The 22,123-nt window shown below is 42.1% G+C and overlaps 1 protein-coding gene across 1 annotated transcript in view; it reads left to right on the top strand.

The window, feature by feature from the left end:
• The window catches only part of LOC138958544 (BMP-binding endothelial regulator protein-like), a gene marked incomplete in the record, with an annotated part of 99,534 nt that extends 91,969 nt beyond the window's left edge, over nt 1–7,565 (top strand). The window contains 4 exon segments of the mRNA XM_070329745.1: nt 1,689–1,740; nt 2,033–2,696; nt 6,519–6,649; nt 7,070–7,565. Coding sequence (XP_070185846.1) covers nt 1,689–1,740; nt 2,033–2,696; nt 6,519–6,649; nt 7,070–7,260 — 1,038 coding nt within the window.
• Nucleotides 7,566–22,123: the final 14,558 nt, after the last annotated feature.

The raw sequence follows: 22,123 nt of genomic DNA, 5'->3' as shown, positions 1-22,123 counted from the left end.
TTATTTACACTTGTTTCTGGGTTCTTGCTGGTTGAATTCGTTTGTCTGTTGTTGTTGTTTTGTTTCTCTGTTGACCGCCACTTGAGTATTGTTAGATGTATGTGCCTGATTCTGATACAAGCATCCCTCACAAATATGAAGAAAAAGTCTACACAAATATTCGGTAAGAGTAACATGATCATAACAAGAAGATGGGGCTTTTTTATGCTTTTTATTTTATCGCGCAGGCTACGTTTTTCATGGGTATCGATGGCCAAATTTCCCATTGTCTGTACATCTAAGTTTTTTAAGTGGAAAAAAAGTTTTAGGTTTTGCAGAAAAAAGGATTTCTCCGGTTACCCTAATTAAATTGTTTGGGCCTAACGTAAAGTTTTCTGTGTCTGGTAATTTAATCTATGTATGCAGAAAAAAGGAGGAGATCAAGGCGTTTTGATGATAACAGTATCAGTTAAATACTTTTAGATTTTGCAGTGTTTGTTCTCGGCCTGTTAGGATATGTGGGATTTACAGGTATTTTGAAGAAAGCTGTACAGGTTTCGTTGATAACAGTTTTGATATATCATCTTCGGTCTGAATTGATAGCAGCTTCTGTCATTTGACCTTGAAGTTTGTTCCTGCCCCCGTACTAGTGGCAGAAAGGAGGTTCTTCTGTGTTGCCTGCAGTCTGTTGCAGACAAATTTAGTTTTCACTATAGCTCAAAGGTAGCGACATTTCAGTGGTGCAAGGGAGCTAATTTATCAGTGAAAATGTACTTTCGTTTTTGTGGCGCAGTGCTTTGTGGGTTGATACACGAAAATGAATTATTGAAGTTGGGGTGATCTCCCATAGATCTTTTGTCAGTTTGTTTTGGGGTTCAACAGCCAAGAATCATCTGTTTTTGGCTCCTTTAGTTTTTTCATATTTTTCTGCAAAGATATTAGCTAACCTAAAAGTTTATGTGTCTGAGTTCTGCCAGAACCTTTTTTGTGTGTGCATCTAGCTAATCCAGGAGTAGTTTTGTGCTTCAAGTGTCGTCTTTTTCTGCATGTTGCTGTGATTCCCTAACGTGTGTTTTGAGCGGCCAAATTTGTAGTCACGAGTTTTTTGATTGAGAACATCGATGTCAAGAAATGAGTTTTAGCTTGAGAAAATCGACGTCAAGAAATGAGTTTTAGATTGAGAAAATCGACGTCAAGAAATGAGTTTTAGCTTGAGAAAATCGACGTCAAGAAATGAGTCTTAGCTTGAGAAAATCGACGTCAAGAAATCCACAATAGTCAGAAATTTGATGTAACCAACTTTTTGAAATTATGCTAACATTCATCCACCCTTTTGAGAATTAATTAAACCACACCTTTTGAAACTTCATTGACGGACTCTGTTTTCACCTTTAATTAACTAAACTCAGTCAGACTGCACCAACACCGCCGAATATCAAAGCACACAACCGGAAGACAGCACAAAGTTCATGTCCAGAGGACGCGTTACCAAATTTGCGTACATTTTGCATTTTCCGGTGCTGCAAGCATGTTGGCCGCATCGCTGCGCAAAATTGTCAGTCAACTCACGCACATCACTGGGTTTTGTTTTTTTCTCTCTCTTTCTTTTCATGTATATTGTGGCTGCGAAAACGTTCAATGACCGTTAAATTGTCATGTGCTTTGTATCTGCAAGAACGTTGAATCATAATAACCGTTTTGTGTTTCAGGGTTATCAACTACGACTCACCAAAGATGCTTGCTGCCCGAAGTGTGTTGAACGTAAGTTGTTAACATCAGATTTGGTTGTTTTTGTTTGTTTGTTTGTTTGGTTTGTTTTGTTTGTTCCTTGAGTGGCGAATTCTTATTTTTCATCGTCATGATGCGACACCGTTGTCAACGATCGTACGTACTTCACGCCGTAGTGTTCGTGTATTCTGTTTTGAAATTTCGAGACGAAAACGTTGAATTCATACATGAACATTTTCTCTGAGAGGGAGGGGCTTGTGTGCGTACGTGCGTAAAGACGCCACAAATATATATCACCTCAATACTAATTCACATTCTCTTTCAGACGATGCCGTATGTACAGTGTTCGGGGATCCCCACTACCGCACATTCGACGGCCGGATGTTCAACTTCCAGGGTGGCTGCAAGTATCTGCTGGTGCGAGACTGCCACCGCCACACCTTCACCATCAAGGTCCGCAACGGAGTGCGCTTCAACTCCGGATTCGCCTGGACCCAGATGCTGGCAGTCTTCATCGGGAATTCCCGCATCAGCCTCCTGCAGAACCTCAGGGTGAAGGTCAATCGTAAGCGCGTATCGCTACCTTTCGTCAAAGCTGGCTCGTTTTCAATACGGCGGACGGGCAACTCCGTCAGGTTGCGAACTCAGCTCGGCGTGGATGTCGTGTGGGACGGAGACAGCTTCTTAGAGGTGACGGTGTCGAATCAGTTCAAAAACAAGCTGTGTGGGTTGTGCGGAAACTACAACGGTCTCAAGTCAGACGACCTGACGGGGAGCGACGGCACAATGTACACGGACGGGGAAGAGTACGGCAAGTCGTGGCGGATCGGGAGCAAGAGGGCGTGCAAGACCAACCCCCGTGTGGACACCAAGCCGCTGTGTGAGAAGGATGAAAACGCACGACAGCGCGCCAACAGGGTGTGCAGTGTCTTTTACGAACACTCCCTTCAGCCCTGTCGGCGGGTTCTGCCGGTGCGGCCATATGTAACGTGAGTATATCTGCAAGACAAGACAGATTCTTTAAAAACCCGATTGGGTTACAAACAAAAAGAAGAAGAGGGCAAAAGAAGATCGACTTGTTCAGTTTTACATACTCACAAATACACCGGAGGTTAGAAGTTAAGTAAGTCCATGTATTTAATTTATGGTGACACCAATAACAAAAACTGTGATTTTAAGAGCCTGAAACAATCAAGAAGAAACACACACACAGAAAAACAGCAGTTTGCCTATTTGGATGAAAATTTGGGTTAAATGTCGTGTTATTGTAGATTTTTTAAAGGGTGTTTTTCTTTGTACTTTTCTTTTCAAACATACAGCTTTTAAATCGTATTACTGCAACCGTACATTATGCTTTGTCGCATGAACTTCATCTTCTTAAACCTTCTTCTTCTTCTTCTTCTTCTTCTTCTTCTTCTTCTTCTTCTTCTTCTTCTTCTTCTTCTTCTTCGTTCATGGGCTTAGACTCCCACGTACACTCGTGTTTTTGCACGAGTGGAATTTTACGTGTATGACCGTTTTTACCCCGCCATTTAGGCAGCCATACGCCGCTTTCGGAGGAAGCATGCTGGGTATTTTCGTGTTTCTATAACCCACCGAACTCTGACATGGATTACAGGATCTTTTCCGTGCGCACTTGGTCTTGTGCTTGCGTGTACACACGAAGGGGGATAAGCCACCAGCAGGTCTGCACATAAGTTGACCTGGGAGATCGGACAAATCTCCACACTTAACCCACCAAGGGGCCGCGGCCGGGATTCGAACCTTCGACCTTCCGATTAAGAGGCCGACGTCTTACCACCCCGCCACAGCGCCCGTCATCTTCTTAAACCAATTCGGTGTTTCTTTGTGAGTAGTCCCATTTAGAGGTGAGGCAGGATACTTACGATCCTCGGTAAAGTGGGACTTTTTCAACTTTTCTTTCTGTTTCGGCAGACCGAATAATCGTGAAACGCGTCATGCTTTGATTTTATCATCCTAGTTTCTTTGTGAGCAGTCCCTTCTGTAAGGCAGGACTAAACCTTCGGAAAAGTGTTATTTTTTTGCGAGTTTTTAGAAGACCGAGTAATCATGAAAAACGTCATGCTTTGATTTTACGGCCTTGATTTTATCCCCCGAAGTTCCTAGGCCTTTCTAATGGAGTCTACAACACTCCATAAGCGTTGCTATCGCAAAAAAAAAGCACCCTTTCAAACATGATACAATATGGCGCCTCAAAAAATATCACACTGTTGATTTTATTGATGTTAAAGGCACAGTAAGCCTCCCGTAAACCATCACAGATACTGTCAGGCCTTTACACACAGTACAAACACCCTTCCATTTGAACGCTCACCAAACGGGAACATCCTAGGTGCCCTACGTAAAGAGCGAGCAATTTTCAAAGAATTAATTTTACGGAGAGAGTGTCAGAGACAATCGGACCGTGGTGCGTTTTGGCGCTAGACCTAACTTTTAAAATCTAAATAATAAATTAACAGCTTGTTACACAAACATTCTTAAATCATAAAAGAATTCGTTTTTCATCAAGACAAGATCAGTACAATTCGAAGTTTTGAAAGTTTGAAAAAAGAAAAGCCCGGAAGCAGGGTCACGCAAGGTCGTGGTTCTCGTGGCAGACGACGGTTTATACCTATCGCCAGTTCCTCTGAACTGTACAGTCAAAAGCCATCGCTAGAGTTCTTGTGAACCACAGCCGTTTGTTTCGTACATAGTCAGAGGTACTTAATAACGTGCTATCACAGATAAGCTCACAGCGAGTCGCATTCAAATTACTAACTGACGACTACATTGTGAAAAAAGGAAACTGGATCACACGGGTTCACGATGGCTCAGGGGTAAGATAAACCACGCAAAAATAAATTCTTTGAAAATTGCTCGCTCTTTACGGAGGGCACCTAGGATGTTCCCGTTTGGTGAGCGTTCAAATGGAAGGGTGTTTGTACTGTGTGTAAAAGCCTGACAGTATATGTGATGGTTTACGGGAGGCTTACTGTGCCTTAAAGAGAGGCGTTTTTGTGCATCCAAAATACTTTCGCGAAAAATACATTAAGAGCTCATGTATAATCTCAAGGTGATCGGTGATGATATCGCTTTAGCTTACACAGCCGTTTGAAACAGCTTCGGCGTCAAATCCTACCAGTGGGATAAACAGTACAGTGACGACATAATCCCGTATGCCAGAGGAAGAGTATGATGAGTATTACTAGCACAAAAACAAGATCATTCATGAGAAAGTTACATTTTCCTCCAAAATAATGTGTAATTTTCAGTTTTGGCTCCTGCAATCCGTCAGGAATCGAACCAGAACTGAACATTTTGATTTTCAAATATAAAAAAAAATCAAATTTACGATATCATTTGACTTATCAGGTGGTCACGTTTAAGTATAGGTTTGGCTCGAGCACGCCGAGACCAAAACTGAAAAATAGTAGTTAATACTGTTGGTTATGATTATCGCTGTAAATTACACATAACCAGTAATATTTAAAATGTTCACGCAAAAATGGTTGCCCCAGATTGTATCGCTGGTAAGGCCAAAAAAAAAAAAAATAGGTGTGGTTACGGTAACATAGCCCCCAAAAATAGGGTAGGATGGTAGGCAATCACTTTTTTTTTTATTTACTTTTTTTTTTAATGTGTACAAATTAAACCTACTTGACAGGGAAATAAGTGTGCGACTCGAGCGCTTTTGCTTTCATTGCGTTTTCTGCACTCGTTGTTTTTTTTGTTTTTTTGACAAATGTAATAAAAAGTTATAGGGTCGGCCCCTAAAAATAGGGTAGGTCGGGTTACCGTAACCACACCTATTTTTTTTTTTTTTAGGCCTAAGCAGTCATAGAAGAGGCTAGGACTTTACAAACACGGAGACCGCCATGTAACCTGAGAAAGGAAACAAAATGGAATAGGTCCCGAATAGGCAAACAGGGTGAAGGGACATGAAAATCCTCTAACCAATCTAACATGTTGTCTTTGATGGCTGACATGATCGTTCACACAAGAAGGACGGTATGTGTACGATCAAAGGATCTCTGACAACACAGAAAGTGTTCGTTGTTCTCAGAAAGACACAAAAATGTGCACACTATGTGCGAATACCAGCCATTCTCTTCTCGCCTCCAGCTGCCGGCATGGCATGTCTGTCATATTTCTGTCTGAATCATCCAACCAACGTTTTGCGATATTTGGCTGGTAGGCATTTTCTTGTAAATGCAACAGGCACTTGCTGGTATACCGTTATTATTCGGAGAAAGAGAATAATTATCTGTCTTAATTACAAAGAAAACAGGGAGTTGTACATGTATTGTTTCATCGTAATATGTCAGAGAGATTCTCACAACGTATTAGTGGTGATTTTAGAATTTCACGAAGGTTGTTTTTATTTTTATTTTTATTCATTTATTTATTGGCTTACCTTTTCTTTCTTTTTTTAAAGGGGGTAGTGAGCGAGTAAATGTTGGGGCTGTTGTTGTTTGTTTCTTTTAGTTTTGAAATCATCTTCAGTTCAGCAAGTTTCATTTCTCATTTCCCCTCTGTCGCAATGAGCAAAATGTTTAGATTAGGTGGACGATTTTGTATGTATATATGTATTGGAATACTGAGGGTTGTTGTTGTTGTTGATGTGGGTTTTTTTTAGATAATGGTTGCTATATAGACGATTAAATTAAGCGTATGCAAAAACAGTGTTGAATCCAAATATCCAAAAATGTAAGTAGACAATTTTCACAAGAGAAGACGATTGTGTGCCTATGCATGCATATATATTTGACAATGTGTTGTGACCTTTTGTGTGGCACGTGCCATGTCCGCAGCTCGTGCATCACGGACATGTGTGACTGTCCCCCGGGGCGATACTGCGCGTGCGAGGCGCTCAAGGCCTACCTCAGTCAGTGCCGCAGGGCCGGGGCCTCTATACCCTGGGGCAGGCATCGCAAATGCTTCCGTGAGTCGGAATTTTTTTTTTTTTTTTTTTTTTTTTTGGGGGGGGGGGGGGGGGGGGTTGTGTGTGGAATTGTTTTGCTTGTAATGTGGAGAATTGTTTTATGACCTTTTTTCTGTCTCATTTTGTTTTCTTTTTTCTCTCTCTTTCACATTTTTGAATGCGTTATTGTCGCCTTTTAATGTTTTGTTTTTTGTTTTTTTTGGGGGGGTGTCTTTTCTTACTGAAATGTACGATGTGTGTGTGTTTGTGTGTGTGTGTGTGTATGTGTGTGTGTGTGTGTGTGAGTGTGTGTGTGTGTGTGTGTGTGTGTTAGCAGGGGGTGGCTGTTATTGTTGTTGCCACTGATATTTTATTTTGCTGTTTTGTTATTTTTTTTTCCTTTATAAGTTACAATTTAACCAATCTATTTTGATATTTCAGCTCCGCCAAACTGCCCCAATGACGCTAAAACGGTGCAGTGTTCAGACGCCTGCCCGCGCACTTGTTCCAACCTCAACTCTCTTCAGCCCTGCCCCGCGGTTTGTGAGGAAGGCTGTCTGTGTAACGACGGAAAGGTGTTCCACAAAGAAGCGTGCATCGAACCTGAACTGTGCCCAAGGTCGTCGTCTTGACCTGTGTAGCCCTTAGAAATTGCTTACCTCTAATCAAAAAAACAACTTCTTGTGAAAGTGAAACCAAAGCTTAGAGTTTTATAGTGTGTTATTGATTGTGTTTTTTTTATGCTGATGTGTTTAGTGTGTATATTATGTGTTTAAATGTGATTCGCGGGCACTGTAGAGATTTGTAATGCCACTATTTTTCTGTATGAGCTTTTTCTTCCTTCTGTTTATTTCTTTTTTTCCTTTTTTTGAAAAAGTGTGTACAAATGTTGCAATCGATGTAGCACGTGCTGCAGAAAATGAACGCTTGACTTGCTGTTTTTAAGGTGTTTCCTTTTCCGTTTCTTTCTTCGTATAAACATAATTATACAGTTAATATGTAATGTTGTGAGCCCTCCCACCCCACCCTCCTTTCTCTCTCTCTCTCTCTCTCTCTCTCTCTCTCTCTCTCTCTCTCTCTCTCTCTCTCTCTCTCTCCGGGCGGGGACGTAGCTCAGTTGGTAGCGCGCTGGCTTTGTAGCCAGTTGGTCGCTATCAGCGTGGGTTCGATCCCCACGTTCGGCAAGAGATTTATTTCTCGGAGTCAACTTTTTGCAGACTCTCTTCGGAAAAGATCCCACGTTCACAGCGAAAGTCTCAGGGCTTGGAAAACACGAAGACACGCATGCATCATCTCTCGTCTCTGATTATCATGATCGTATTTCGATACTTTGACGAGACAAACCCAATGCTGGTGTGTCGAAGAAGACAGCCACAGCGGGCTTCTTCAGCGTATTACCAATACCTGTCCCAATATAGACCAGATGGTCTAAGAGGACGTTAAACCATAATAGTCAGTCAGTCTCTCTCTCTCTCTCTCTCTCTCTCTCTCTCTCTCTCTCTCTCTCTCTCTCTCTCCCTCCCCCACATACTTTTGTTTTGCTGTACTGTGTTGAATTTTTTTCTTCTCGTGTGACACTTGTGTTACATTTTTTGTGTTCTTGTGAAGATTTGGATCTGTGATGGTGCATTTTCTGTGAAATGCAATAACAAAATAGAACGACACAAATAATCCAACAAGCAAGCAAGCAAGCAAGCAAGCAAGCAAGCAAGCAAGCAAGAATGAAACAAAACAATGATGATGTCGTCAGTTTTGTTTGTCGTATGCATACAGCAGTCTGGAAAATACATTACTGTTAATGAAGCATATATGATGAATAAGATAAGAAAATAAGAGAGAGAAAGACAGAGACGGAGAGAGAGACAGAGAGAGAGAGGGGGGGAGAGAGAGATTGTGTGTGTATGTGTGCGTGCATGCGTACGTGCGCGCGTGTGTTAGATGAGAGAGAGAAGGAGGGAGGGAGAGGGAGAGAGAGAGAGAGAGAGAGCGAGAGCGAGAGCAGGAGATAGCTGTGTCTTATTTAGAAGCCAATAACACAACGTTTGCGTAATCTCACTTGTGCGAATAAGGAATTATACGAGAGTGGAGCATACGTTTAGTCAGCTTGAACCTATCACTAAATATCTCGTGTGTGTATATTTTCTTTGATGTTCGACGCTTGGAGAAAAATGGGGCATATTGCGTTTGCCATGGCAACAATGAATCAAAGTTTGGTTTTATCACTTAATTTATTTTAACCTCTGAATACCTCAACATTTTTTAAGGCCGATGGTATTTTTAAGCCAGTGATTGCAGAAAAGATAGTAAGCTGAATATTTTGGAAAGTAATCGGTATACCACGTTTACCTTTTTATTCCCTCCTTTTTACATTTAGTCAAGTTTTGACTAAATATTTTAACATAGAGGGGGAATCGAGACGAGGGTCATGGTGTATGTGTGTGTGTGTGTGTCTGTCTGTCTGTCTGTCTGTCTGTCTGTCTGTGCGTGTGTGTGTGTAGAGCGATTCAGACCAAACAACAGGACCGATCTTTATGAAATTGTACATGAGAGTTCATGGGAATGATATCCCCGGACGTTTTTTTCATTTTTTCGATAAATACTTTTGATGACGTCATATCCGGCTTTTTGTAAAAGTTGAGGCGGCACTGTCACCCTCATTTTTCAATCAAATTGATTGAAATTTTTGTAAAGCAATCTTCGACGAAGGCTTGACTTCCGTATTGCATTTCAGTTTGGTGGTTTAAAAATTAATTAATGACTTTGGTCATTAAAAATCTGAAAATTGTAATTAAAATGGTTTTTTTATAAAACGATCCAAATTTACATTCAGCTTGATCTTCATCATTTTCTGATTCCAAAAACATATAAATATGTTATATTTGGATTAAAAACAAGCTCTGAAAATTAAAAATATAAAAATTATGAAAGTTAAAACGAAGAGAGGTACAGAAAAGCGTGCTATGCAGCACAGCGAAACCACTACCGCGCTTCTTCTTCTTCTTCTGCGTTCGTGGGCTGAAACTCCCACGTACACTCGTGTTTTTTGCACGAGTGGAATTTTACGTGTATGACCGTTTTTTACCCCGCCATTTAGGCAGCCATACGCCGTTTTCGGAGGAACTACCGCGCTGAACAGGCTCGTCAGTTTCACTCCGTTTTGCACAAGCGGCGGACTACAGTCATTGTGAAAAAATCCAGTGCGTTTAGTTTCATTCTGTGAGTTCCACAGCTTGACTAAATGTAGTAATTTCGCCTTACGCGACTTGTTTTAAGTTTGCTGAATAGTGTCATGTTTTATTCGTCTAAACCAAGGTGCATATGTACTTGTCAGATTGAGATTTTTTTAAACAATTTGATTTTGTAGCTAGGTGTTTGTTTTTTACTCTTTTTTTATTTTTTATTTTTATTTTTTTGTGATCAGGCAGAACGTTGTTATTACTACGAAAGTTGTTGGATATTATTTACAACGTGTACCTCAGTTTTTTTAACAAAATGGAGAACAGGCATGAATATCAGCTGTGTTTTATTATTTTCGTTCCATTTTTGCCAGCAGTTCAGCTCCCTTGGAAGAGATAAATTACGTTGATGATTAATGTTATTATATATCCCACATCTATTTATATGTTGGTTGCTTTACAACTCGGAACGTTATTTTTTCGGTACGTTCGCTTGTTACATTTGTTTATTTTTGTTCTTCTATCTGAACTATTTATCAAGTTTCTGTGAACTGTCCGTGAAGGTTCTCTCGTTATATCTGTTGCCAGTATAGGCATCTGCTGTTGTTTAGGGATTGTTCTGGATGGTAGATATTATTTCCTGTCTGATTTGACCGGAAAGTGGCGAAATAAATGCACTGAACACTTGGTGAGTAAAGAGGTCGATCTTACACCAAACTTACAGACATTTTGACAAATATAACAAATCTAGCGGTCATGATTTGCTTGAGGAGGTAGTTGTGATTACGCCCTCGGCGTCCGAAATTTGGTTTGGTCATTATCCCCTTAAATATTTGTTAAAATCTTGTTGATATATTAATGTTTACAAAAAAAGAAGTAATATATATCGTTTTTTCTCAACTGACTCTTGTTTTGAATTACGCATTCTACTATTACACAAATCGTTCATTAACTACCCTTCTTTCTTAAGGTCTTTTCTTTGAGTATGTCCTTAATGAAGATGTTCATTTTTTACACGTGGTAGAATGAGTCTGGGCAGAGAACAAGAGGGGGGGGAGGGGGGGTCACGGTCACAGCTAACAAGAAATAAGTTCTGAAATACTATAACATTTTAGCTTGGGCCATTATATCATTCAAGGTTTTGGGTGGATTTTATTTCCTTCTTTGCGACGTTTACATGGTTATTGTACTTTTGTGTAGCTAATTTATATTATATACGTATTTAAGGATTTCAGTACTTCGGCCTTAGTGTTTTGATATGTAATATCTTGACTGGAATATTGGCATTTTTGGTGATTATATTTGTACGAAGTGTACTCTACAACGGATATTTCTCCGATGTTGTTCTCACTTGATTTTTCTTTTAGAATTGGATTCAATGACGGCAGCCGCACAAAACTAATTATATATTCAATAAGACGTGTGACTAAAGAGTTGCCTAAAGCCGGAATGCTCAGTATTTAGAAGGTGGTTTTTTTTAAGTTGTCTGTATTTTGACCTTGTTCTGCCTTGGATTCAGTTGCGCGTAATTATCGTTTTTTAAGTCGTTTTTCGGCGTGTGTTTTTTTTTAAATTTTGTAAACGCCAAACATTTCTTATTTGCGGCCGGCTCTGACTCAAGAATGGTTGCCGCACAAAAACGAGTATGTTGAATTCCAGAAGTGTGTATTATAAGCTATCAGAAGAAGTGTTCAGAAAGAAAACTGAAGCCTGCATTCAATTCGCATACAAGACCTACTATGAATTATACAGAATTAAACTAATAATTTTCTTTTCACTCTGTCCTTCTTTTTTTTTTTTTTTTTTTTTCTTTAAAAAAAACGAGAAATTTATTTTCAAAACTAGCACGATATATTTTACCCAATCCTATGTAACAACAAACTAAACAGACTTCCAAAGATGCGTCACGTGCGTGATTAAGTCTAGCGGCGTGACGCTACGTGTCAATACTCAAGAGTGCCATGTCACGACTGCCAAATATTTCACAGTTGATGAAGACCTTGGTTGTCAGCCATGTCTGTGAAGAAATCTGTCTCTCGAAAGTCTGAACATAGGGAATACTGGAAACGTTTAAATGTTTGCAATCCTGGCAATCATTTGAGTAGAAGGAGTACATTTATACGCAGACGATTAGCTATAGACGCAGGCAGAGACAGACAAACAGACTGACAGACTAACAGAAACTCAAACACATACACGCACTCAGATACACACACACACACGCGCACACATACACACACGCACACACGCGCACACATACACACACATACACACACACACACACACACAGGGCCGGACCAAGTTCGTTTGAGGGGGGGGGGGGGTCCAACAGAAGGCAGGGGTCCAAAGTCCACATTTTTTTTTTCTCTGAGAGGTACATTGGATGGCCAGAGAGGGGGGGGTCCGGAACCCCAGGAACCCCCCTCCCCCCAGATCCGGCCCTGCACACACACACACACACACACGAGAACAACAGCAAAAACAAAGGAGAAAACGACAATAATAACCTACCCATCTGTTTCTTTAATACAATATCTCTAACCGTAAAAAGAAACAAAAACCTGGCCACTGATCTTCAACCCATCACACGGACACTGGCCGCTGAGTTTCAGTGGCCGACATCTGTAGTATCCCCATCCCCCACCCCTTTAACTGACAGGCAGTAATTATGTGTAAGGGATGCTCATCTTTGGCTTCTGTGTGTGTCGCAGGGCCAACGGTCAAGACATGGACAGGTAGCCATTAGTGGTAACTGGAGCTAATCCCCTGTCCTACTTGTACACAGAAATATCACTTTTCTTCCTTGGTCTGTCCAAATTTCACGTAGACAGTTATCATTATTTTGCCTTCTTGGTCTGTCTAGGTTTATCATTATATTTCTTTCTAGGACTGTACGTACAAGTTTCACGCAGATGGTTATCGTTGTTTTACGCTCTCTGTCTGTCCATTTTGTTTTTATTTTACCCTTATGGTCTGTCCAAGTTTCACACAGATAGTGTATGTCCAGGTTTTCAATGGAAAGTTATTATTTTTCCTTTCTGGTATACGTATGTCCAGGTTTTTCATAGATAGTTATCATTATTTTGCCTTTTCGTTTTCTTAGCCTGTCAAGGTTTTGCAAAGACAGTTATCAATATTTTGCCTGTTTAGATTTGACAAAGAAAGTAATCATTTTTGCCTTCTGGTATGTCCAGGTTTAACACAGATAGTTATCATTATTTTGCCTTTTTGATCTGTCCAGGTTTTTATAGAAAGTTATTCCTATTCTGCGTTATTGGCCTGTCCAGTTTGTGCATAGAAAGTCATCGATCATTATACCTGTCCTTGTTTTACAAAGAAATTTAACGGCTTCCACACAGAAGAAACTTGGCCTTCCTGGCTTAAGGTTTTTACTGAACAGCTGTTGGTAATCCCCCTCTTGTTCTTTGGTTAATTAAGTACAATTGCCTTTCTTTACTTCTTTTCTTTTTTTCAATAGCGTTCGGAAAATTCTTGTGAGGTCGTCTTGTTTTTCCATTGTGTTTTAAAATGTAGGAACGAGATCTGCGGTATCAGGTTTAATTTAGCTATATATGTGTGCATCGGCATTCACTGACAGAAAAAAAAAGGATTTTACCTTCCTATCCATGACAGAGTTGAAAGAGCATGACAATGTATGTGCATAACATTCTAATGCAATATGTGTGGCGCAAAGTTCTTAAGAAAGGTTTGTAGAATTGTCAGAATAAAAGGACAAAAACGGTATTCTTTTGTACACTTTTCTGACTGTGAAAAGGTTTAATACTCTTTTCTGACTGTGAAAAGGTTTAAGTTTTTTTTTGTTAAGGTGCCTATGACATCCTGCTGTCGGGTTTGTGTAACCTGTTTGTGATCATATTTTAGTTGGTGAGAATTGAATAGAACTTTTCCCCATTAACTAACGTGTTTAAACCGTTGTTGTTTATAAAGTAAAGAAATAAGGAAGTGTTGTATTCTCTCGATTACACAGCATACGATAACCCAACTAAAATCGACGCACAGTGTTTTGATATCAGGCCAAAACAATGCAAGAAAATCTTGACTGCTGCAGCAGTTTATCCGCTGGCTTTTCTCGCGAGAAGGACAGAATTAATTGATTATGATTGCAGATCTGATGATTATGAATTGCTTAGTCTCTTATTTACATGTGCCATAGTCCTGTTTACGGGGCTGAAAAAGTAATATCAAAACTTATCACTCAGGGCGACCGTCGCCGCACTTGTAAACTCATTGTATTCCATGGGTTATTACAATTATACGCTTATGGCGTCTTCCATGCATGATATTATTTGATGGAATTTAATTTGTGTGTGGGTGGGTTTTGTCTTTTTTTTTAAAGGGGGAGGGAAGGATGGAGGTTTGGGATAAACCGTATTGGCCAAGAAAATGTTTGTTGGAGTTTTTCTAAAAAAATTCTAGTGGGATGTTTGTCTGTGTGGCAATTATTTCAGTGTGCGTGCGTGTGTTCGTGCGTGCGTGCATGTTTGTCATAGTCTGCCTTTCCGTCGGTCGGTCTGTGTCCTTGTTTTCGTGTCGGTCTGTATGTCTGTTCATCTCCCTGCGAATGTAAGTGAAAGAGTGGATGCATTTACGTGAATATATGTTCCTTGTATCGTATTGTTTACGAATTTGAGATTCATGGGAAAAGCAACTTCCCACATTGTATGGCCTGTGACATTCAAGACTTAAAACGGAGGATCTTCAAAACAGAACTGTGAATGTACAGTGCAGTCAACCCGGTTATGTGCATGAAACAGATAAGAGCAATATGATACATAAAACTAATACTCATACGGGTAACGAGGTAACCCAGTCAAGCTTAGCGCCAGGGCGATGAGATAAAAGATACGGGGTACGGGTGGGTTAAGACCCAACAACATGCGACTCGGGACACAGGCTTTGCGGTTGACGACACCTCATACTGCAAGTTCGTCCTCCAAAGCCCCCTTCGACTCGCGATGAGACGTCAGAGAATTATCACGGCCATGATCGTTTCCGCACTTCTTGACCTGTGAGGGGCCGGTACGGGCTCGAGTTTGCTGGGAAACTCGGTGACACAGGCAGGGAATCAGTTGATATTTTCATGTATTTGATTAAATGTACATGTACTTTCAATCTCGTTTAAGTGATCACGTTCACCATCACCGATTTGTTCAGGTTAACGCGGCACGAGAGCATCCTTCCGCTTACAGGCCAACATTTTTTTTTTTAAACAACAACAAACATTTCTCTATTTCTCCCTAAAATATTACTTGAGTTGCAATGTGCTTTTACATTTGACCAAAAAAAACACCGAAGAAGAAGAAAGACAACAGGCGAAAAGAAAACCTTCTAACTTGGGTAATAGAAAACAGGTCGCGTAAGGCAAAACTACTACATTTAGTCAAGCTGTGGAACTCACAGAATGAAACTGAACGCACTGCATTTTTTCACAATGACAGTAGTCCGCCGCTCGTGCAAAACGCAGTGAAACTGACGAGCCTGTTTAGCGCGGTAGTGGTTTCGCTGTGCTGCATAGTATACTCTTTTCTGTACCTCTGCGATCCTTTTGCTCCCATGGGGTCGCCTTCACGCGGCGGGAGCGTTTAAACAGAGCTACCCCACCCCTTTACTTCTCTTCTTTTGTCTTATTTCTGCCTTACCAGTCCTTTCACCTATATTTCCTTCCAAGAAAACTCTCCCTACTATTCCCTGCAGTTTTCCAATTCTTTTCTTGTTGTCTTATTTCTACCTGACTGGATCCATCACCTTTATTTCACTTACCAACAGTCTTCTTTTCCACATCCTTATTTCTCTGCACCCCGCATGTCGTAAGAGGCGACTAACGGATTCTGTTTCTCCTTTTACCCTTGTTAAGTGGTTCTTGTATAGAATATAGTCAATGTTTGTAAAGATTTTAGTCAAGCAGTATGTAAGAAATGTTTGGTCCTTTGTACTGGAAACTTGCATTCTCCCAGTAAGGTCATATATTGTACTACGTTGCAAGCCCCTGGAGCAATTTTTTGATTAGTGCTTTTGTGAACAAGAAACACTTAACAAGTGGCTCTATCCCATCTCCCCCCTTTCCCCTATCCCATCTCCCCCCTTTCCCTCGTCGCGATATAGCCTTCGTGGTTGAAAACGACGTTAAACACCAAATAAAGTAAGATCCTTTTCCAAAATATGGTGACATTTCATGCACGCATTACGTGTCAACAAGGTCTGAAACAACATGGGGGTCGAAAACAAAATTTGCAAGTTCCGAACAGTTCAGTAATGGGTGTGTCCGCCGCGTTTTGCGATGCCTTCTGCAGTCCTGTTCCGCATCGAGTTTACCAGCTTCCTGCAGAAGGCCCGAGGAATGGCCTGCCATTCGATTTGCAGGAACTGGAGCAGTTGCTCCAGGTTCCTTGGGGGTGGGTGGTTGTTCCTCACTCGCCTGTCCAGCTCATCCCACAGGTGCTCGATGGGGTTGAAATCAGGGCTGCAGGCCGGCCAGTTCATCCTGGTGACACCAGCCTGCTGGATGAAGTTGTTGACCAGCCTCGCTCTGTGAGGTGTCGGTTATCGTCCTGGAACACAGCCTGCACACCAATCTGGTGTAGAGCGGGTAGAACCAAAGGGGCGACAATCTCATCTCTGTAGCGCTGGCCCGTCAGGTTGCCAACAATGTGGTAAAGGGGGGTTCTGTGTCGAAAACTGAAGGCCCCCCACACCATGATGGAGCCCCCGCCGAAGGCCACCCTCTCCTGCACCAGACCGTTGTTGCACCGCTCACCCTGACGCCTCCACACACGAGCCCGACCGTCATGATGGTGCAGATTAAAGCGGGACTCATCGCTGAACAGCACATCGGCCCATTGCTGGCGTGTCCACCTGGCATGGTTGTGACAGAACGCCAAACGAGCCTGGCGACGAGCTGCTGTCAGTCGTGGCCGTACAGCTGGACGACGTGATCGCAGGCCAACTTCGTGCAGGTGTTTGCGGATGGTTTTCGTGCTGACGTTGGTGTTTGATGCCACCCTCAGCTGGCCCCTGATGATGTTTGCAGTGGTGCCTCGCTGCTGCAGAGCTTGTCTTCTGATGAAGCGATCTTCACGCTGTGTTGTCTTCTTAGGCCGTCCTGACCTGGGCCTCTCCAGAACGCTGTTGGTGGCCTGGAACTTCTGATGCAGCCTGACCTTGCAGCCATGCGATGGCCCGGGCTTTGTTGAAGGTGGTCACCTTTCGTCTGGGAGGCACAGTGAGAAGATGGTGGCTAGCGGAAAATCGCGGGGCTATAAAGCCTAACTGGTGACAACAGTTCACTCTCAACACATTCTCCCTGCACGTGCATAATGAATTTTTCATCTTTCCCGCCCATGCTTGCCCACGCGCCAGCGTAAAAATGGTCCACTTTTTGCAGTTTGGCAGTTTCTGTCTCGTGCCCTAGCAGGCCTCCGTGGATCCTGAGCAAGTTTCCTGCTAACACAGCATTGCTCACCCACTGGTGTGTACGGCCTGACAGCCATTTTGATTATATAAACTTAGGAACAAGGAGTTTGGCACAGATGAAGTCAGCTGGTTTTTTTCAAGGGCGGTCCCTAACTTTTGCCGTTCAGTATATAATAAGCTCTGTGGCCTTCCACTATGAGAAGACTTCGTCTCCAGGCGACGGATGTTCGGCTTTGAGCCGCAGCGGATGCTAAAAATCAACAGTACGGCTGCCTCCTGCGCACAATTTTTGTTGAACTAATTTCGTAATTGACACCAATGTCAACAGACACAGCAAAATTATTCCATTCTGCACGGAAAGCAGCTAGACTGTTGATTAATGTCATGTGTCTTGGTGATATGATGCTTGCATATTCAACATAATGGCCTGGAAGAACCGTGGCGGTAAATATGATCATGTACGCAGGAGGGACTGTCTTACAACAAGAACTACAACAACAACAACAACAACAACAACATCATCATGAACAACAACAGTATCAACAACAACAACATCATCATCATCATGAACAACAACAGTATCAACAACAACAACAACAACAACAACAATAACCACAGCAATAACAACAACAACAGTATAATGGTTACTAAGCGTGATAAGAAGGATGAGTCACGAAATACAAAGGACCCCAATAAAAAGGAGGAGAAGGGGGTGGACAAGTGAATCAGGAGGTACGATGATGAAAGAATTTTTTTTTTTTTTAAAGAACAAGGAGGAGGAAGATGACGACAGATAACGAATGAAGAGATAAAGGAAGAGGAGGGGACAATGACGACAAAAGGAGGATGACATAAGATTAAAACAAATATTCACTATGGCAAGGACATGAAAAAGTTTTTTAAAAAAATAACCTCAAGCTCAAAAGTTCAGCAACCCCAACCCCCACCCATCCCCGACACGCACACATACGCGTGCGTATGCACACACACACACACACACACACACACACACACACACACACACACACACACACACACACACACACACACACACACATGGTGTCACAAAGAAGGAGTAACCATATGCATCCACTCCACTCTCTATAAATTCAAAGCAGCAAATCGCTAGCAGTGAGGATTTTGAACGGCGAGTCAGTCACTTAAAGAGCGTCTTTGTGACAAATTATTTTGAGTTTCAATTATCCAAAAAGAGTTAACCATGGTTGAAATTTCGATAGTATGATATGGTTAATGTCAACATTCTGAACACGACAGAACTCCCCCTTGGCATTGATAATACACAGGAAGTGTAGAGATGGATAAGTAGCAGATTTGTCGTTACGAAAGACACTATAGCTATAGCACACAGTCAAAGGACACTTCTCAGAATCTCGCACAAGCTCACCAGTCTCCCAAAGACACAGTCCTATTCGTGTAAACGATTCGACTTACCATCTGAGACGTGGCCCGTTTTTGTACATGGGATAAGGTAGGTCATCCCTTCACTGGGTGTTTTGTGCGGTGCGCAGAGGCGGATTTTTGTTTTTGTTCGATGAATTGATTTCGTAACGGACACTAAAGTGTCAATCTGTATAATTATTGCGTCAAAAACTCTCACTCTTCGTAAAAAGCAGTCAGAATGCTGATTGTGTGGTACGTGTCCAAAGTGGAGGGATGTTCTTATCCCACGTTAAAGCCTGGACAATGCGGAGCCAAACGTTTACACGGGAAGGGCTGTGTATTAATGTAGTTTGGTTTTGTCAAAGGACACTTCTTGCAAGCTCGCATTAGCTCATCAGTCTCTGGTGGTTTTGTTTGTTGAGAAGTCTAGCACACACAATGACAATCCTTCGCTGGTTCACCTTAGTTCTTGTGTGTAAGTGACGAAGAGGACACAAGCACAGGTTATGCAATGTCCCAAGGTAGTTGGCTCGTTTTCCCATGGTAGATGGGTTGGCAAACACTACTGATATTGTCTGGAAGGAATTTCCTATCCAAATTTCCGCTTCCCCCGTCTTGGCAGCTGGTATTGAGTGCTGTACTTGCCTGTTGCGTCACTGACATGGTCACTGAGTTGGGATTTACCTCAATACACAATAGTGCGTAGTGATGAATTCAAGCGGCTACTTTGTTTGGTTCTTGGCCGATTTTGATGTTTGCCAAAAGGCTGCTTTTTTTTTTTTTAAATGTCAGGTTAGACAAAGATAATTATAAACTCCACCATCACCTCCCCCCCCCCCCCTCTTTTTGTTTTTGACTGCTTGTATTTCATTTATTTTATCTTGTTTTATTTCATTTTGTTTTATTTCATTTTGTTTTATTTTAAATATTTTCATTTTTTTCATTGTTTTTCTTGACTGTCTATTTTTTTTCAATGTTTCTTTTGTTACTTTAAGGACCTGCATATCATCCATCAGCTACTCCCAAAGTAGAGATGGATGTCAATGAAACTTGTTTTCCAAACGTAAATGAATCGTGGAGGTGTGAAAGCAATCCTTTATAAAAGCATGTGTATCGATCAACACTGTCAACTGTGAAGAAGCATTAGATAACAGCTCATTTATACAGTACAGTAAATGCTAAGACTATAAAGGTCCTTCTGCTGACTTTTTGCGCCTCGATATTTTATTTATGTTCTTACTTTCATTTTCATTACTTTATTGTCCCATCGCTGGGAAATTCGGGTCGCTTCCTCCCAGTGGAAAGCTAGCAGCAACGGAGTCGCGCTACCCAGGTGTCTGCGTGTTTAGGTGTATTCAGCCACCTGCACTTATGGCAGAATGACCAAGGTCTTTTACGTGCCATTGTGATGACACGGGGGTGGGACATGGCTTCCGTCTCTGGGTCTGCACATAAAGTTGACCCGTGTCCGTCCCGGCCCGAATTCGAACCTGCGACCTTCCGATCACAAGTCCAGTGCTCTACCAACTGAGCTACGTTTTATGTTGTTAATTGTAATGCTGTATACACCACACCTGAGTTTCTCCTCGTTGAGATAATAAAGTGTTCTATGTCTATGTCTATGGCAGAGGGGGTGGGCGCTGAGGATTGGGGATTAAGTAAATTAACCGACCTGACGTCCCTCCCTGGAGTGTCTGTAAAGTCGGCAAGTCTGACGGCAGAACGAAAGTTGATGGTGGATCGAGCCGTGAATGCTGATCGAGACGGGGCGGTGTTAGAGCAAGCTTGGACAAGCTCAAGGACAGAGAGTCAGGACAGACACAAATTGTTTCCTTCGCATATTTCTTTTATGTTAGCACCACAACAAAATTCGATTTTTGTTTTCCTCTCTCAAACTGCAACCTGAACAAAATGATGTTCAGCCTTTGAGCCATGCTTAGGCCTAAACAAAAAAATAGGTGTGGTTACGGTAACCCGACCTACCCTATTTTTAGGGGCCGACCCTATAACTTTTTTATTACATTTGTAAAAAAAAACCAAGAAAACGAGTGCAGAAAACGCAATGAAAGCGAAAGCGTCCCGAGTCGCACACTTATTTCTCTGTCAAGTAGGTTTAATTTGTGCACATTAGAAAAAAAAAGATTTAAAAAAAAAAGTGATTGCCTACCTTCCTACCCTATTTTTTTGGCTATGTTACCGTAACCACACCTATATTTTTTGTTGGCCTTACAAGCTAATATATCCCTTAGGAAACGGCATTGAAATGAATGAAGTCTTTTTTTGTGAGCTAGACCGATACTGAGTGCAAACAGACAAGGAATGTCAATTTTGCAGACTCATGCTGGGGGTATACGAAAGAAAAAAACTTTGATGATAAGTATTCTTGACATGTCTGAAGCCAATTGAACGAATGTTATCTCCATGAAAAGAAACTGGGAAAATGATGGTTAGGCGGAGACGGGGCACGAGAGACACTCATAAGAAATAACAGTCCGGACCAACAGTCACTATAGTAAAAACGTACCACACACATACCACACAGGTTAATCCCCCACCCAATCCCTCCTCTCCCCTCACCCCTCCCTCCCCGGCTCCCCGTCTCACCTAAAGACGTCTCCTACCTCTTTCTGTGTGTGTGTGAAAAAAAAAGACGAGGGGAGGTTACCGAGGGCGCTACGGCGTTGACATCATAACTTGTCTCCCTTGTCCCAATGGCGTCGGCGGCGGCTTGGGTGGAGTCTAGGTGGCGCTTAGCTGGCTGAGCGCGGGATGCCACACGCTTGTTTGTGTCACGAGAGGGACAGCGCCCATTCATACGGACCCTTCATGATGGCCACCGCGATAGCAGCCTCTAGCCGGCCACACATAGACCTTGGCTTTGTTCTGGTGTGATGGTGGTCGCGCGGGCGTACTGGTCGGCCCGTACGTGTCGTACTCACAGTGGTACCTGCGATTTTAGACCCATGCTGATCATAGAATACCTACCATGCAAGGACAACTTATGTTGTCACAAATTATGTTCTGATTTGAAAATGGTCGCGGTGCTGGTCCAAACTTGTGTACTATTTACAGCGGTACCATCGATATGAGGCAACTCGGTGAAAGGACACCTCCCATGAAAAGACACATTGTGTTGTCGCAAATTATATTCTGATCTGAGACTGAGTTGTCGGGGCGCTTGTGTAACCTTTCGTACTAATTACAGCGGTTCCATCGATATGAGGCCCCTCGATGAAAGGACACCGCCCATGAAAGGACACATTCTGTTTTCCTGTATGATTTGATGGTGATCGCCTCTATGCTGGTTGGCCAGCGTACCACAGTGGCACCCGCATTGTGACTGAGCCCTCTCCGATGAAAGGACACCTCCCATTTTTACATTTAGTCAAGTTTTGACTAAATGTTTTAACATAGAGGGGGAATCGAGACGAGGGTCGTGGTGTATATGTGTGTGTGTGTGTGTGTGTGTGTGTGTGTGTGTGTGTGT

Source organism: Littorina saxatilis, linkage group LG2 (assembly GCF_037325665.1).
Source record: "Littorina saxatilis isolate snail1 linkage group LG2, US_GU_Lsax_2.0, whole genome shotgun sequence".
In the NCBI taxonomy this organism is placed as follows: domain Eukaryota; kingdom Metazoa; phylum Mollusca; class Gastropoda; order Littorinimorpha; family Littorinidae; genus Littorina; species Littorina saxatilis.
This window is presented reverse-complemented; position numbering and strand designations above follow the sequence as displayed.